Genomic DNA, 18,649 nt, shown 5'->3' with positions numbered 1-18,649 from the left:
TCGATTTTAAAAACACTTTTCAATCGCTACATTTAACTTTATAGTAATTTAGTTATGGGATTCATATAACTATGCATTTATAGACTAGTTTACAGTTTCAAACGTTTCGCTTTGGTCGTGGGTAGAGAAGATTTAGAGTATTTTTTGTATGTGTCTGATATGGACTAAGTGTGGCTTGTTTTTTCCATCGTCTTATAGCTACGAGCTAGGCATTTAGTGGGTGTTCTAGAAGTCTAAGATTTGTTCCATAAAAATACACACGATGATGTGGGTTAACGTGATGTATAAATATATTATGTATATATATATGTATATAATATATCTGTGTAAGTGTAAAGGTCGCGTGTATAACAGTTGTGGTGCCCAAAGTGCTTTGTTTTTGGCTATATGTATAGGAGAACAATAAAAGAGAGTTGGTTGGTTGGTTGACTTATTCCATTACATTATTACATTACTCATACAACAGCTACAGTATGTGCGTCTACAGACTAGGTTAAACCAGAAATTCATCATGATAATCATAATATTAAAGCCTGATAGTTTACTCGTTTGTTGTTAAAGCTGATTTATCAGTTATATGTGGATAGTATTCATATATAAACACACACACACACACATATACATACATATATAACGTTGATATAAAGTTCTATAGGTTTCATTTGTTTGTTTTCGATTAATGTAGTTATGTGTATACTTCAGTCGTTGTTGAATATACAAAGCTTTCTTCCCTGGTGATGGGTGATGACCTTTGGTACAGTTTTCTCCTATATCTACTTCTACTTCTACTCCTCTCTCGTTCACATTCTCTCACATTCTCTCACCGAAACACTTATTTGAGCAGCTGGCATTCTAAGTCCATCTCACTTCTCACATTACTCGATTTGTATTAGGGATAGGTCTGGCTAGGTTCTGGGTCTGGGTGTTGTGTGTTGGCGGTGCTGGGACTGGGACTGAGCCTGATGTCCGGATGCCTTGAGCGTACGCTTAGATAAATGTTTCGGCTGCCATTTGTTACAAACACTCCGCCAGCGGTGGCTTCTCAATGGGCGGCGAAGGCCCCGAGACGGAAACCATTGGCACGGCACTGATCTTGGGCTTGATTATCTTCAGCCCCAGTCCCAGGTTCTTGGGGCTGCTATGAGGCGAGGAGGAGGCTGTCGACGAGCGCTGATGCACCAGAACTCGTGGCTTCGCCTCGATGGCAAAGCTGGGCGAGGACGAGGCTGAAACGGTGGCAGTGGCATTGGCACTGGCCAGCAGCGGGACGTGCACCAGCTCTTCCACCGTCTCCGCCGAGTCCTGCGATTCGTGGACAATGGCAGCGGCATCGCTGTGTATCAGAGCAGCGGTCGAATGTGCATCGGCGTCATCGTCCTGCATGTATGGCGGCGGTGCCTCCAGCGAAATGCTGCCCACAATCATGTTGGCCGTGGTGATGGCAGCCGAGCGAGCCAGTAGACTAGTCACGGCTGTGCCCGATGACTTTGCGTCGTGGATCACTGGAAGGCGGTGTAGTTCTCCTCCGGTTCCGCACTCCTTCAGCTCTATGTCGTTGCTGTCCTGTGAGATATTCTGATGCTTGACGGCGTCGTCGTCGGTTCGCCACTGCCGCAGGCTCTTCTGCACAAGAATGAACAGGAATAGACTTAGAATTGAAACAGATTGAATATGTGAGGAGTTACCTTTCGGCCATTGTCTGTGATGTTCTCCGCACTCTTGGCCTTACGGCAGAGCACACTCTGGGAGCCGTGGCGGCGCAGGAACTCAATCGAGTCGAATCCGCGACCCTCCGACGAGACGAATATGGCCGAGTTGATGCGACTCCGGGTGCAGCGCTCCGATATTGATGCGGAGTGCTCCTCGGCCAGCATGTGGATGTGCTGCAACGAAAAGAGTGTCAGTAAAGGCCTCGACTGGGTGTCGATCCGCTGCTTCTGCTTAAGGTTCTTACGCGGCTATTGCTGTGCAACGGTGGATTGGCGTTGGCACAGTCACTGCTGTCGAACTGCGCCACCAAAGGAGAGCGGAGAGCGGAGGAGCGCACAGAAAGAAACAGATAGAGAGATAGGAAAGAGTAGAGAGGAGAAAGTGTCACAGTCTCACTCGGCAAATCGGGGGAAACAAGATGTACACACTCAGAACATAAGCCTTGGGCCACCTGCCACTCGAACAACTGACCTTCAGACCTTCACAGTCCTACAGCCAGCAAAAACAACAACAAGAACAACAACAACAACAACTAGAAGAGCAAGCGAAAAGCGTGGGAGCGGTGGCGTCTCTACCCTAACAACTACAAAGATACTTGTACGGAAGCCGGGGTATGCAGATGCTATGGCGATTGCGATTGCGATTCGTGAATTTGCTGTGAGAGAGGTGAGGAAGTGTGCAGCGCCAGGATCGGATCAGAACAGATCCATTTCATTGCTACAATTTATAACTTTTCATCTGTACATGGTGTCTTTGTGTGTGTGTGTGTGTGCAGGTGCGATTGATTTTGTGCTTTTACGCCGACTCCAAAACGACGAAGAAACACACACACGGGTGCAAGTCGATCGTGCAATTATCGAAATCGTTGTCGAAACGAGCGAAACGGTTCTTGCTGCAATCTGATTTTGAATTTGAATTTGAATTTGCATTTCGAAACAAAATCCGTGCACCAAGCAGATGTGTAGGGAACGACTTACGCTGGCCGGCTCGCTGTAGTTGCTGTGATTGAGCACGGACGAATCGGTGTGTATGGTGTCGCTGGCCACCATGCTGTGGTACTTCTGGAACTGCAGGCGGGACGAGCTGCGGCTGACGTCGCGCGAACCCTCCCGACTGCGATCGGCGCACGAGTACTGCCGCCGGTACTGACGCCGCCGCCGTCCTGCGTTGATGGAGGACGAACAGCTGGTTGGCCCACTGGCTCCCATGCTCTGTCCCATGCCGGCCGCATTGTAATCAGCGCATGCCAGCGTTCGAGGCAGTGCCGGAGGCGGGCGAAAGTAACTGGGATCGTAGCTGAACTGCCGCCGCCGCCACTGATCGTACTGCCTGTAGTGGCTCAAGAGGCGTCGGCGACGCAGGATCAGCTGCTTTTTGGCCTCGAGCACGTCGTTCTCCTCCACAAAGGTCCGCTCCTGGGAGTTCTTTAGGATGCTACGTTGCTGGGCGAACTTTCGTTGCTTGGTGGCGCCCGCCTGCAGGGGAAGTATGCGCTGGGGCGGAGCGGCTGCCTCCCTTTCCCTTTCCCTCTCCCGCTGCAGCAAATGCTGGTTCTCGTTCTCCTTGGCCAGCCCCTCGTCGGCCTCGATATCGGCATCCTCGGGCGCTGTGTGGCTGTCCAGGCTGTTCACATGCTCCAGCACACTGGCCCCCACAATCGACTGATTGTCGACACTGGGTCCCCGGACATACGTGTTGATGGGCGTGCCATGACTGTGTCCACGTCCGTGGCTGGCCGCAGCACTTACTGCGGAGGAGGACGCTACGCGGTGCGCTGGTTGCTAGCTCTCGACGTCCGCCTTATGCAGCAGGGCGAACTGACAGCCGCAGTCGCGCTCCAGCTCCCGTCGCGGATACTGGAAGCAGCGATCGAACAGTCCGCACCCCTCGCAGCGGGGCAGGCACTGCCGTGCGAGCAATACCCCAACAAAATGTAAAAGAAGGCGGCAGCAGGAGCAGGAGCAGGGCAGGCGAGAGGAGAGCGGAGTGAAAGTAAGGAACGTTTTGTCAGTGATTTCATTTGAAAGCTCGAACCTGAACAGCAAAGCTCAAAACCAAAACCAAAATCCGCTAAATGCAATAAATACGATTATGTATGGTAGTAGATCTGAGGAATGTGTGGATAGTACGAACTACATTATGAAAGTGTTCTGGGTTTGGTCCTGCTCTAAACGGCCTCGGATCTTGGGAGTACCACCGAGACAAGGGTCAGCTCTCTACGGTTGAAAAACAAAGCCAAAATCAATAAGAAACCAGCAGGTGCCATTTCCTTTGAGCAAATCATAAGATAATTCAGTAGAGGAACTCCTTCTGCCTCGTTTGTCTAGAATTGTCGATAATGCTGGTGTTTGGGTTAAAGCATACTAAAGTTGGTCAGGGCAGGGGCTGGACAAACTCCACAAACAGTTATTCTGGTAGAATTGTTTTGTTGCTGGGGGAGCGGGCGGTCTGGGGTGCACGAGATAAAAAGGAAACGGTGTACATATGTTGGTAGTTCAATAAGAGTCAAATGTTTACTTGAGTTTGATGCAGAGAAAAAGCTAATTAAATGCAAAAATATTTGTTGTTTGGTTCATACATATGCAAGTAGTAAGTAGTTTGAAGAATTTTTTAGTTTTGAATACCTTGACAAAGAAATCGGGGTGTAGGTTCTAAAAATGAAGCATAACAGAAATGAAACATAGATAAGTTTTTCGCGTATTTGATGGAACGCCCAAAACAGGGCGCCAGAGGATCCAGAGAGTGAGTATCCCACGCGTACCACGCACACACACAACCATCCCCACCTGCCCCCGCTGGGCATAGCTGCAGAACGTACCTGATGCGAGTGCTGGCCATTGCAGCCGCCGGCGCTGCACACCCCCGTGCCCGGCACCTTAAGCTGCTCGTGCTTGTAGTCCGGCTGGTAGGGCAGCAGCATCCGAATCTTGCCCCAGCGATTGAAGAACAGAGCTATGGCGCCGGCCCACACCATGAGCACGATCAGCACAATGCCGATTTCCACGCCGCGTATCTGTGTGTAAAATATTTGTAGTATATTTTCATTTTACACTTATTCTTTGCTCCAACTTACAGTGGGCAACTCTCGGGTCGTGCCATGGGTGAGTGTGTTGGTGGCCGTGGAGGTCACATCTTCGCCAAAGATGCTGCCATTTCCCGTTGCATTCCGTCCACTGGCGTTCCCATTGCCGTTCCCAAAGATGCCGGGCGGAAAGTCCTGCTCCGAGGTGTTCCTTGGCAGATCTTCGAGCGGCAAAAATACAATTTATTCACATATTTATGAGATGGTTACTCACCTAGGGTCCTGAATTTGATTTGGCCACGGCTGCGATACTTTTTGCCCTGCCAGATGGCCGTCACGACCAGCGAGTACTGTGTGCTGGGCAGCAGGCGATCCAGGACAATGGCCTCGCTGCTGCCGGCAACGTCCTGTACAACCCTGTAACTTAAATTAATTCAATTACCACTCTCGAATGGCAACTAAGGGACGGGGCGGTGTACGGTGCGAGGATAGTGCATTCGTGTGTGTGCCTTCAGTGTGTTTGTGTCCATTTTGTTGCTAATTGAACAACTACAGCCAATCCCGACGTGATATATGAGGCCGGTCCGCGTATACGTAATTACAGCAGTGGCCAATATTTCACTTTGTCACTTTCGCCAGAGCGGAATACCCTAGAATGTGTCCTAGATTTGCCAATCGAGAGCTCACATTACACCACCAGAGCTGGCAGAGCTGCCACAGCGGTCCCTGCCCCCTTTAAACTATTCTCAACTTCCTTTTTCTGGTCGTCCTGCATGTGCGTGGCCAGGAAAAACCGGCCCAGACTTCTGCAATGTCTCCCATTACTATGGCCGCCGCCACAACAGTCTGACAAATGATTCATTATTCATATATACTACAAATACATATACACAAACACATACACACACTCTTATGTACATATATACCAGCAACACCCCGTAACCCCCACTCACCCCCAGTACATTCACGTCGCAATGGTACCCAGAGGAACTAAAGTCCGAACAGAAGTTGCCCGCATTTCGCTTGTTCCGCTGTCAGACAAAACAAAAACAGCGCCAGAGCATACAAGTAAACATTAATGTTAAAAGCCAGGAGCAACAGCCGACCAATGCAATGCCCTCGCATGTCGACAGAAATACAATTTTGTTAGGGAATCTCAAAGTTAGATTTCCATTTACACGAAGCAACTCGCAGCCAGAACTGATGGCAGATGGGTGGTGCAACATCCTCGCATAGTAATAGAAGGAATTCCTCCTTTTTAAGGCATACTCTGTGTGTATTCGGTTCATACTAATCTAAGTGGATCTTCATCTGCTAACCCCGTCTTGTTGGCTCATTATAAATTAATGAATTACCTCCAGCCGGGGGCCAAATACATAATTGATTTGAGTCTGTGCTCCGTTCACACACGTGTCGCATACACTTTCGCACAGCTAATAGAGTCGGGGCCGCAGGGCAATGGAAATTGGGCCGTTTTATGCAAACATCAGCCATCTGTGACATGGCCAGGCGTTGTCTAAAGTTTCTCAGTTAAGTTTTCAGCATGTGGCGACGCCTGGGGGAAAATCAAATTTAATCCTCCCCGCTCCGCTGGCCACTCCTTGGTGGGTCGTGTGTTTGGATGCATTAAAGTCGATGTAGCAGCCGCTTATTATCCACAATTTAAGCACACGCCATGGCTCCAATTCTGTTCTGGGTGGATCCTGTACCCTTTTGTTCGTTCTTAGCTGGCATTAGAAATGCACGTGAACTACCAGCACCAGGGAGTTTTTCTCAATTTCATGATATTCTTTGCTTTTCCTTGAGCCTTGCCCCTTGCTCGTTGGCCATTTCCTTTTTACTGCCATGTCTTAGCTTCTGGCCAAATTTCATTTTCGCTCTCGTGTGAAACTCGCAAAGGTCCGAAATACTTGGTCCTGCATGAATTTCATTTTATGTTTCAATTTTCTTATTTATGTTTCAGATTTTTTTTCTGGCTTTGTTAATAAATGAATCGTTTACAGCTCAGCGAGTAATATTCGAATGCGTTTGGCCCTGTCCCGTGGCCATTTCTGGAACTCCACAGTGGCTTTCCGATATGCAAACAAGCGGGGACGTGGATGGAAAGAGTTTCCTGCAGTTCTTATTTAATAACTTATGAAGTACAAAGTGCACGTTCCAAGAACTTTACTCTAGGCCGGATATTGTTTATGTGGGTGGAGCGGAGCGGTGACTTCGCTGCTCTGTTTTTCCTCTACTCAGAATTTGTAGTTGAATTTCGTAAAGGCAACATCACTTGCGGACTTTTTCTATTTGCATTGAATTGGAAATTCAATTAGAATTCCGTATACGCCCCCTCCCGCAGGACAGTTCCATCAATGTCTAATGAAGGATATCTGCTTACCACGGACGTTTGTGTATGGTAAGCTAATAGGAAACTTGTAAGTTCTTGTACATCAGCTTAGGCTGGCTTTCTTTTGTAGTACGAGAGTACTCGTATCGTGTACTAAGTGTACTAAGTGAGCCACATACAAATCAGGTTCATGGTATGCTCTCCCTTTCTGTGCATGTTGTCGTGCACTTGTATGGCTTCTACTGGAAAATTTATGTTGTCATAGCAGTGATTGTGGTGGGGGGAGGTACAGGCACACACACTAACACAAACACAAGTCTTATCCACTTTGAGGTGACACGATAGCTACGTGTATACCTGAAGCACTCTTATGTGTGGCTGGTCCTTGACATTTCAATTTTAATAATGTCAAATTGGCTCTAAAAGAATTGATAACGATAAATGAATAAAATCTAGCACACAGGGATACATATTGATTGGTGTGCTCCAACTGTCGAGGCGGCTCTGCTCCAGCCCCCTAGGCCGCCCATTGCCTGCCCAGCAAGGGGGGGATGGAAACAGTAATAGTAGCTCCTTCGGTGGGACAGTAATTGTTATTAATTATTATTGTTATTGATGGTGCTTGACATGCTCGGACATATTGAACTCAACTCGAGCCATTTCGTCCCACAAAACAAGTTGTTCGTCAAGAATTTCATAAATCCACTTAGTAATTTGGAGCATGTATGTATGGTGCACTGAGAGAAACTTCATCAGCGGAAATAAATACATAAATATTGGCTACATTCCTAAAACAATGTTGTGGCTTGATCATTTCTTCGAGTGTACGAAATGGTGGTACAAAATTTCTATGACAAAAGTGTACTCCTCCTTAGTGGGTGTGGGGGACACGACTCGAGTTCGGACTAAAGCCAGAGCCAGAGCCAGGGCCAAAGCCAGAGTCCGTATCCGTCGACTCACCGTCAACGTGTCTATGTACTAATCATACATTATTCAGGGCCACAATTTACTCGAAAAACGGTAGGAATATGGAACTGAAAACGAGTGGAACACCGCACCGCACCGCAACGGCATAGGAACGGCACGGCCACGGCCCACCATAATGACTGACTGACTGACTAACGGAAGTAGGTGGTAATACATACACCAAAAATCGATACAAAAGAAACACACAGAAATTAAAAACAAACTCACTTATAAATAATGACCAGAGGCACACGCCAAAATAAGCCCCTAGTTTTGTAATACAATTCTTGACATAGGCGTGAACTTTATGGAAGAACAGCAGCGGGGCAATAACTACAACAACATCGTCAATGCCAGAGCATTTGAATGGAGGGCAGTAAAAGACAAAACACACAAGCTTCAACACACTCACACGCAACATGAGCCGTTAAATTGAAAAACACAACAGAAACACCTTGGCTCCTGGCCGCGGACTGTGCGGACTGCAGCAGCAGTCAAAAAGTAGAAAAAGTCGAGCACTTAAGTTATTACACGGCATGCCAGCGCGCACAGCTAGCGAACGGGCTAAGCTAAAGCCCAAGCGAGCAACCAAGCCAGCATTCCCATGCTGCCAGACCCAGTTAGAGCGGAAGTGCTTAGTTTGTAGACGAAATATGCAGCCCATTCCGGCATTCCACCGCTCTCCGGTCTCTCGCTCTCTCTCCGTCGTCTCACTGTGTTCCCAGCGCCACGCAGGCGATGAGAGGCAGCAACAGCAACTGCAACAACAATCAGCAAGGGACCAGCAAGTGTGAGAGATTGGTGTGAGAGCTGCGATGAGTGCAGGGTTATGGTGTTGGGGGTGGAAAGACAGCTGCAGCTGAGCTAAATTATTACGGTAAATCATCGAAAATATTGCACTCGTACGAGAGCACGAGAGCGAGTTAAATGGCACACAGCAACAAAGTCTTCAAGAAATGTTTGCTCTACTATGTGTGGTATATACTACGGTGTAGATATTTACTTTGCTCTTCTGCCAACTCCTACTTCTTCTTCCCCTTCCTAGTGTTCCTTCTATTGTTTTGTTCTGGCTTTTGTTTTAAATAACTTTGCTACAAGTACAGGCGGCTTTTGTTTTTCTTTTGGCCTGCATTCGCGGTCAATTTGGCCTTAACTTCCTATTTTGTTTTTTCTTTGGGGCTTTCCTTTTTCTTTCTGTGTTGGTTTTAGTTGGGCCGTTATTTAGCTCATGGCCAAATGCCACACAGACACACACTGGCAGACTATCCAGCCAAGGAGCACACTTACACACTTGTACACGCACACATTGCTCTTGACTGACCGCTGCCACCGCGGGCGTCTCCCTCCGCGGCCAGACCTGCCTGTCAATTGCATACAAAATACATATTTTACTTGTTCCCTGCATAAATGCACTTGACTTGCCGCCCCTACTGCCCCGCGTCGGTTACGTTTGAAGCGTACTCTGCCATTATTTAGCCAAGTCAAGAGGGTGTAGATTGAGTTCTTGTTCTCGCTGTGTTAGTGGTACCTACCTGTCGTCTGTCGGCTTGTACGTCACGATGTACTTCTCGATGGGATGTGCCTTCAGGTCGATTTGCGTTTGCCATGACACCCGGACCGCGGTGGGCGTCAAAAAGGTAACGGTTATGTTCTCCGGCGTAGCGGGAATGGTGCCTATTATAACAATAATTGCTTGTTATTATGTGATTATCCTTGTAAATGATGTGTACCCGAAGCACCGCCACTACGCAGCTAACTTTATGAGCAGTCTGAGAAATGGGATTATCAGATTACCACAAGTTTCGAGGCAAACTTGAGTAATACTTAGGAGCTTTTATTTTACTACTTGCCGCCTAGACTGGCCCAACTACAATAAGATTTGCACTAAAGAGATAATTATGTCTTTGAAGGTACTCAAAATGCGTTGCTAAATTGTACTTAAAGTTAAAGAAGTATTTCTTGTACTCACCCGCCAGGCAGGCATTAACAAAGAGCACGGCTATGAGTACAAGCATGGCTGCGTATGATTCTGTTTGCGGTTTTGGATGTCTCTTTGGTGTCTCTGCTGTTTCTTCGGCTTTGGCTCCTGCTCTTCCTCGTTTCCCTCTTTGCTAAGGTTTCCGCTTGGGCTATTTGTTGATGTTGCTGCTGGCTTGCTTTTGGTTTGCAGTTTAGTTGATTTATTTTTAAAATAATCTAACTAAACATAAAAATCAGTCTTGCTTTGTCATGCACACACCCTTTTGCTACACTTTGAATTTAGCTGGAATTGTGCAACTGCAGCGGCATTTCGATTCAAGTTATCCTTAGTTTGTTTCCAGTTGCTCTTCTAATTGACTTTGCCAATGACATTTGCATTTGCTTGTTGTTTCCTCTGCTATCTTGCTCGTTCTGTTCGGAAATGTAAGCCCCTTTTTTCCTAGACAAAGAGAGGGTGAGAGGAATTTATGCGTGTATATTTTTATAACACATTTTTATGGAGCCCTGTGGTGGGTCTCTGGCTGCGTCTCTGGCGCTCTTTGTCTGTGTGTTCTGCCTCTGCTGAAGCGTCATCGAATCGCATTTGATGAACGTTTCGATAGTGTGACAGAGTGTGAGTGGCAGCAATAGGTAGGAGGAGGAGGTGAGTAGTAGCTAAGAGTTCGAGTGCGAGTGAGTGAGGGAATATCCCAACGATTCTTTGCCGTTAGCTGCTTCTGTTTCGTGCTTGCTCGTTCCTGTTCAACTAGGGAATTATTCACATTGCGTTTGACTCTTTATTTTCTGTTGTTTCTGCGGCTTGTTGTATTATTCTCTGCTGCTGCTGGATTTGTTGCTTTTGTTGCTTTTGTTGCTTGGCTTGGGCTTTATAAAAATCAATAAAAAGCGACTTTCTGTCTGACAGCCGTTGATTTCGATGGTGGCCCTAGCAATCCAAGTGCGGGAGTTTAGGTTTTTTGGCAATCGCTGGAGGGAATGTGGCTCGGCTCCCCTTTCACGAAATTAATTCAATGTGACGGCGACGGAGGGCTCTCCCTATCTCTCTCTCTCGGATGGTTGGAGGAGCGGCTGGGGGCGCGACTACCGGCCACCTGTCGTCGCCGCCTGCTCCACCCACTGTTCGGGTTTTCCGGTACTTCCTGCTCTCTCTCGCTCGCTCTCTTTCCTTTGTTCTTGTCGCATTTATTTGATTTTGTTAACAATTTTGGCATAGCTGCCAAAGCATTTAGGAAACATTTTAGTCGTTCATAAGCTCTTGTTGCGCTTTGATTGGTCCCTTCCCCTTCCCGTTTCCCTTCTGTTTCTCACTTTCGTCTCTCGTTTTGATTTGTTTTGTTTTGTTCTGTTTGTTTTCTGCTTTTGTCGTTAATTATGCGCCGTCGTTGTTATTGCGGTACTTTCTCCGTTTTCCAGCTGGACTGAGGACAGAGGCTGCAATAAATCAGAAATGCCATTAATGGCCTAAAGCAAAAATATGCACATAAATTTGGATACATATGTACTATATACATATACATATGTATGTATGTATGTGTATATTCACATGTTTGGGTAAGGATGATGTGAATTTACATTAATTACATTGCGCTGTGCGCTTTGCTCAATCACAATTAAGCTTGTATTCCATACATTATTAATTAGCTCGCAGCCAAAATGAAACCAAAGTGAATACAAAGCATACTTTTTGGGGCATGGCATTGAGTTTTTAATTGGCATTGCGCATACGTGGGAGAACCCACCTTGTATCCACCGCTAACATAACACCGCTGATACATTTCCCATTTTCTGCCCCTTAATTCCATATTCATTTCAGCTCTCATCTGCCACAGACAATTCAATTTGCGGAGACATGCGTGTTTCGGCTGGCTCTGGCTCTGTTTTCTACAATCGACGGGGTCCCATTTCAACCTGTTGTGACTATAAATTGGTGGACAACTTTTGGGTCATTTGGGGGCCCCAGCTATGGCCATTGGAGTAAGCCATTTAAGTGAAACAAAGGACTGAAATATTCTCGCTTATCGAAAATATATTTACTGAACATCGAACCCGAATCACTTTTATGGGAAACCAGTGTGGGAATCGACCATCAAATAGTTGTACCGAAAGGACGAATGTTTTATGGTCGAATTGGAAGAGCAAGAGCTGTGATGGGACAAGAAAGCGAACAGAAAGTTAACAGCCAATCAGCTTCATAGCTGTTGATTGGTTTTTGTTGTGTAGAGAGAGCTGCGAGGGTCGTGGCTCTTAGGACCTTAGAGAACTAAACTCCAGACTCAACGCAGTCTCAACTTTATCCACCAAACAATGAACCAATATAATCTACTTAAGTGGCTTTTAATCTGAAAAGTGCCAAATCTGATGAAACTTCTACAGTACAGATTTCCCATTGGTGCGAGAAAACAAAAGGCAAACTCTATACAAAAGGTGATTGTTTGTCTTATAAAGTCGAGATACTCTTACTATTGCATATCAGTTTATTGCAAAGTTTTCAATGAAACATTTTTATCTCCCATTTGCCAACCATGCCCATGTCGGCTCGCTTACTATTTGAGTGGCACTCAGGCAAATGAATTTAGTTAGCATCTGGCGTTGACTCTGAGCATACATTCTTATCGGATAATTGAGAGTACTCTCCCCTGTCTATGGAGAGAGGAGAGACGCTTATCAACAGCTCAAACTTTGACACTGACACCCCGCCTCCTGCAGCCATGTCATGTGTCCACTATCCGCTGTCGCCTGTCCCTTATGTCAAGTGCTGTCCATCTCTGCCCAACCGCTCGATTCTCATTAAATATATGCATTCAGATTACATATTTATCTCTCTGTGTTTTTTGTTGCTGTTGTTGCAGAGCCCTTAAAAGTTTTATGAACTTTTGACGCACACTTTGGCATGCTTGCTCCTGGCTGCCTGAGGAGGCGAGAGATACTCTAAGAGAATTTGTAATGCGTGTGCACACGCTCTGCAATTTAAATGATAATTTTTCAAGAGAAAAAGAAGCCAGTACATAAAACGTGAAATTTGACAATTCCTCCCAAAGTATTTCTCATTAAACAGCGGCACGCTTCAGAAAAGAGCCCGAAATTCTATTAGAGGTGACGCATGGCCACAGAGAGAGAGAGAGAGAGAGAGAGAGCGCGGGGAAGGGGTGCTACGAGTGCATGCATTCGCGCAATGGGAAACAAGTAGGTGAAAGCCGTTATCGTAAAATGAAAATGGCGGCTAGTACGCGCTGTGGCGGGCGACGCTGGCGTCGCATTTGCTGTCGCTCTTAATTATAGCGACAGCACATGCACAGGTAACACACACACACACAGAAACGTACGCAGGGGCCCCAGAATTATTTAGCACGCGTACGGGAGTACGTTTTTGATCCCATAAACCAATATATTTTGGTCCGGGATCAGGGATCCCATCGTCGATAAGTGAGAGCCGCTGTGGGGCGATTAAGTTGTTGCCAGGCCCAATTTATTACCCCGTCAATGAAGAGAGGAAGATTTAGGGCTTACATTTTGTAGAGTTACATTTGGAGCGAATAAGCGTCTGCATATGTTTATCATCGTGATCGCTTGAGGGTGAGCAATGTTTCCACAGCCACAACTTTCTGTTTTGGGAAATGCCAGGTATCCGTTAGTCGGTAAAAGCTCTTTAACCTAGTCGCCTGGTTCATCATTTTTATTGCATATACGCGCTGCGTCGCTGGGGTCTTTGGCATTTTGCGAGTGGAGGTGGTGGAGTGTCTGTTTGCTGTGGCTGCCAGCGCGGACAAGCCAACAGCCAGCCAGCCAGTCAGTCAGCCGACAATAAATCAATCAGCTGTGCCAACATCCAATTCCAGCACAGACAACACTACTCCCTGGCTCCACACTCCCTGTGTGGTTGTGTGTCTGTGTGTGCTTGGGTGTGTGTTCCTGGCATGCTATTAACAAAAAGGTCAACTTAGCCGCTACAATTGAAGCCGAACGCCGAACGCCGAAACGAACCGAGAAAAAGGCTTGTGTGCTGCGCTCAACTCTGCCCCAGCTCGGTTCCTTAACTCATACTTCTGAGTGTGTGTTTGTGTGTGTAAAAGAGAGTAGCAACAATGGGAGTGTGGGTTGGAGAGTGAGAACGAAAGAGGTAGAAAGAAAGGGACGAGAGAAAGCCATTGTTCCCTGGCTGTAAAAACAAAATAAGGAAAAAAAGCAAAAAGTACGGCAAAACACTTGACTTCAATTTCAGCAAGATTTTCAGCAGCTTCTCTAGGGGAAAAAGAGACAGAGAGACAGAGACGCTGCCAGGCAGGATGATAAAAAATTAAGCGGTAAGGGGCGATATACATATATGTACATATAAAGCTTTAAGCTTGCCAGAAAATAGACTAATGAATTATACATAATGGTAAACACTTTAAAAATTAACCAAGCAACTCTTATATCCGCTGAGAAAACATTTTACAGAACATTCTATGGAGGTATAGAAAGTTGGGATTCCTGAAAAGAGAGTCTAGCAGATGAAACAAACCTTTGGTGACTTTATTTATGTATGAGCCACGAAGCCATAAAATATGACCAGACTGTACGTTTCTAAAAACAGAAGTCGCTTTCTCTTCGTTTCAATTAAAAACCAAACAAATAGCTGACACTCAAATACAATTTTTGTTTCATGGACTAGTTCGAAGGATTTATTGCATCTTTCATCTTTGTTTATCTCCGCATGGCTGTAACTAAATTAGCTTTCAACAAATTGACTTATTTTTGGTAAAATTGTCCTATAGAAAAAACTCAATGTTGGCTCAACTTTTGCTGCATTTTCCACAAAACTTCATTAGCAGTCCGAAAATACCAGAACAAGTTGTTTTTAAGCAATATATATATAGAAATGAGTATACGCGTACAAATTCGTGAGCAGTGAAGCCTCTCTAAGCGGACGGACAGCTCCAAAGCTCCTATGTATGTATTTATATTGGAAAAAAGTAATCTCCCATCAGCTTTTAATATCTATTTAATTTCCATGAATTTATAGTCGCATTTAATCCGACTTCTCTGAAAACATTTTTATTTGTTGCTTTGGAGGCATCGATGGCTTTGAGAGATGAGATTCCTGATATATTTAACAATATTTCTTGACAGTTGCGGTGCAATGGTTATGGTTAATGTGGTAAAAATTGCGTATTTAGCGACCCCTCACTGTTCACGAGTTTATTTGTGTCTGCTGCCACATGGTTTTTGCTGTGGTGCAATGCACGCACTGCGGCGAATGCGACTGTGGCTGTTGGCTGTGGCTGTGGCTGCGACGGATTTAAACATAAAATGAACATTTACGCTTTCCGGGCTCTGGCCCGACGGATTCCCATTTGACCTGTTCTAGTTAAGGTATATGTACATAAATATGTATGCTGATATACTCGTACATGGGGATGTACATACATACATAGTACATACATATGTATGTACAGCTGTGAAAAAAATAATAGCACCACCACCACAAGCAATTTTCAAATAGTTGCCCAACTCACATTTTTAACTTTAAGGAAACTTTAAGCACATTTTTAGAAAGGGAAGACTCTTACAAATCTGGGAACAACAAAAAAAACCACCTTTTTTGTAAGGCTTTTAAGTTATTTAAGGAACTTTAGTGAAACTCGTAAAATTAGGCGAAAAAAATAATAGCACCACTTTTGAAAAATTGACTTAAAATTTAAAAAATGACCAACAAGTAATGAATTTCTTAGTTAACACTTTTGAACTATTAATTCTAAATCAATATTTATCATTCGAGATTTAGTTCAGTGTCCTATTTTGGCAACATCAGCTGCGCAGCAAAGGGTAGCATTACTGTCTCCATGAAATTCATGGACACGTGCTGATCCATGATGGTTTATAGTCAATGTATTGGCCCTACTTCATAGTAAGAGAAGCAGGCCCATACCATTAAATTCAACCTTTTATTTTTAATGGTTTTCTTTGGTGTACTGGTGTTCCTTGAACGTCTTAAGTATGATCGAGATCCCTTTTTAGTAAATAAAACACTTTTTACTCATCTGACATTAAAATTTATGCTCCATTATAGGGATGTCCAATTGACATGCTCCCTTGCAAACATCATGTGCTTAGTAATTTGTCTGGCGTTTAAAAGTGCGATTTTTTTTGGGCAGCTGGCTTTTAGGCTATGTTGTCCAAGATATTTCCAAACTTTCTAGCCCGTCGCTTTTATTTGAAGCTCTTTTTTTAAGCTCAATAGCAGGCTTGAAGGGAGCCTTCTTGCTCTCGCGAATCAGCCTTTTGACCCTAAAAGGGGTCATAGATCGTTTTCATCCACGTGTTTTACACTTTTCTTCATAGTTTAAGGCGTTTTTAATCATTTTATTGAAACTGCCTACCAATTGACCAAATTCTCTGTAAGTTTTTACGTCAAACATAAATTTTTTGCAAGGGTCGCGCTTTTTCGCATTTCAGAGCTTTCCACTTATTATTGAAATGATTATTATTAGCTTTTATGATAGAAACAATGAAATATTAGTTAAAACTAATAAATACGTGGTTTATACAAAGTCAATTCCGCGAAATTACGGATATTCACTTAAAATAGTGCTAACGGTGCTATTATTTTTTTCGCCATATTCGTGGTATTTTTTCTTAAAGTTCAAAAAAAAAATATAAAGACAGAATTTTGAAGAAAGGCAACACTTTGTTTGTTAATGGGGAATACTTAACTATATGAAAAAACTAAAAATTTAAAAAAATCGCAACAGTAATTGCTTTTTTTTTGTCCAAGAACAAAATGTGTTGTAGTGGTGCTATTATTTTTTTCGCAACTGTATATGTATCCCTGATTCTTTGTTTAAACAATTTGTTTATAATAATTTTTGGTATTTGCGACTTGTTACGCCTGAAATGGCCAACAATAGCTGCAGGGGGCAAAAAGAAAATTAAACAAAGCAAGGAAGGCCACCTTCGGTATCCGAATTGTTGGGTGCCCTTACTGCTGGATCTACTCGTATCGTTCGCTTCATATGGTCATTCGATGTTGGTAATATTTGCTAAAATGGATTTCAATGTTAAATTGAATTAAGAGTAAGAAACAGTGCAAAATGCTTTTATCTTTTCCATTCGAACAACTGGACAAACCCAAAGTATCCCTCCACCCAAGAGTACAAAGAATTTAGAGATCTAAAGATCTAAAAGTTTGGAAACGGCATGGAGGTGGCGGTTGGGTAAGGTTAGGGGTGTTGTGGGGCACGGTACGGACGGATTTAAGCCAAACAATCAACCCACCCACCCAAAAGAATTGTAAATTGTTGTTGCTGTTGCTGTTTCTGTGCAAATAAACGGAACAGAGGCATTAAAATTACTTTTTAATTGCCACAGCTGCTGGTGCTGTTGTTCTTGCTGCTGTTGCGCTCAGGTTGAAAGACTGAAACAGTCCATTAGGCGGCCATTTTTCGTTTCATTTCATTTCATTTCACTTTGCTTTCTTTTTTGGTTTTTTGAAATTTAATTGGCTTAAAAAATTCAGCAGCCAACGGTCCAATCCCTTGTGGGAATTCGCTGAGGGACAGGCCTGGACGTTTTTCTGTTGTTTCCTTGCGGTTCTTAATTGAGCGACTGTCCCACACACACAGACACAAAACTGTTTTAACCGTTAAAGCACTTAAACACACTCACACACACAGTGACGGAAAAAGAGACAGAAAGACACTATCTGTCGTTTACAGTTACATTTACTTCATTATTTACGCGTCGCGTCGGAGTCTATTTAACCGGCCATATTTAACAGCCACCTGTGCTGACGAGAAGCTCCTTCTCCGCATCCGGTCCACTCTCCAGTAGTCAATTAGGAGGGGCAAGACGTCGTCCACTTGCATCCACTGATAACACCCAAAAACAATCACTTTACAACTTTACTGTTCTCTCTGTAGGCGTCGTTGTTGTCTCTCTGGTTTCACTTTCGAGGTTGTTTCGCTTGTTCCCGTTAGCAAGTGTTGCGGCCGACGCGAAAGCTTTGACTGAAATGAAAACGAAAACGGAACTGAACTGAAGCAAAGCCTAACAACGGTGAAAGGTTGTGGGCATGGGCAGGGTAAAACTGTACAAGGTGTGGGCAACTCTACAGGTCTCTCTCCACGCATGGGCTTGCAAGTACAATACATAGGTCCCTAGAAGAGCTGGATGCTTCCACCTTCCCAACCAGAAACAGAAAGAGAGACACACAGTGAGAGAGTGCAAGAGCGCAGCCAGAGGTAAATGCAAATGAGATGACATTTTGGCTAATTTATAGCCAGTTTTGCTTACGTTGAAGGCTTTTTCATAGATGCGCCCAAACGGATTTTCATTGTGCAGTGCATTTAGCATCTCCAACTGCGCTCACGAAAGCTCTTTCAGATGCGCTCTCTCCTCGCTCTCTCTCTCTTTGAAGAACTAAAGAGAAGGTAGCTTTTCTACAACTAAGAATTCCTTGTGTTAGGTCGTGTACGGCATGCCTTGGCCAAGAAGAAGACTTTAGTGGGAGGGACCCATTTTTGGATAGGGTTGACTGGCTGACTGCCTGACTTACTGGCTGACTGGCAGACCCACATTGGGCTGAAAGCGCATTACGATGGTTCAAGTGCGACGCTGGCCAGGAAATGGCAACCAACAGGGCGGCAATTTCCAGCGGAAAT

At 44.8% G+C, this 18,649-nt stretch overlaps 1 protein-coding gene across 5 annotated transcripts; it reads right to left on the bottom strand.

The window, feature by feature from the left end:
• Positions 1–656: 656 nt before the first annotated feature.
• Positions 657–18,005, bottom strand: LOC117891830. Of its 5 annotated transcripts, none has more exons than XM_034797576.1 (9): positions 17,342–18,005; positions 10,000–11,441; positions 9,563–9,704; positions 5,007–5,155; positions 4,784–4,953; positions 4,529–4,723; positions 1,955–2,008; positions 1,686–1,883; positions 657–1,623 (listed from the first exon to the last, which is right to left on the bottom strand). In XM_034797576.1, exons 2-9 carry the CDS (start codon positions 10,043–10,045, stop codon positions 1,015–1,017), a joined length of 1,563 nt encoding a protein of 520 aa, XP_034653467.1. In that variant the 5' UTR covers positions 10,046–11,441; positions 17,342–18,005; the 3' UTR covers positions 657–1,014. The 5 variants fall into 5 exon arrangements, with proteins under 5 accessions (XP_034653467.1, XP_034653468.1, XP_034653469.1 ...); XM_034797577.1 differs by having other exon boundaries at positions 5,007–5,149; XM_034797578.1 differs by lacking the exon at positions 1,955–2,008.
• Between the last annotated feature and the right edge of the window lie 644 nt (positions 18,006–18,649).

This window comes from Drosophila subobscura, chromosome E (assembly GCF_008121235.1).
Source record: "Drosophila subobscura isolate 14011-0131.10 chromosome E, UCBerk_Dsub_1.0, whole genome shotgun sequence".
NCBI lineage: Eukaryota > Metazoa > Arthropoda > Insecta > Diptera > Drosophilidae > Drosophila > Drosophila subobscura.
Note: the sequence above shows the minus strand (reverse complement) of the source record. Positions and strands in the feature narration are given on the sequence as shown.

Coding starts and splice junctions, on each gene's coding strand:
- LOC117891830 (XM_034797576.1), bottom strand. CDS start 10,045: ATGCTTGTACTCATAGCCGTGCTCTTTGTTAATGCCTGCCTGGCGG. Junction 1,884..1,954: donor CGTTGCACAGCAATAGCCGC/GTAAGAACCTTA, acceptor TTTTCGTTGCAG/CACATCCACATGCTGGCCGA. Junction 1,624..1,685: donor TCACAGACAATGGCCGAAAG/GTAACTCCTCAC, acceptor ATTCTTGTGCAG/AAGAGCCTGCGGCAGTGGCG.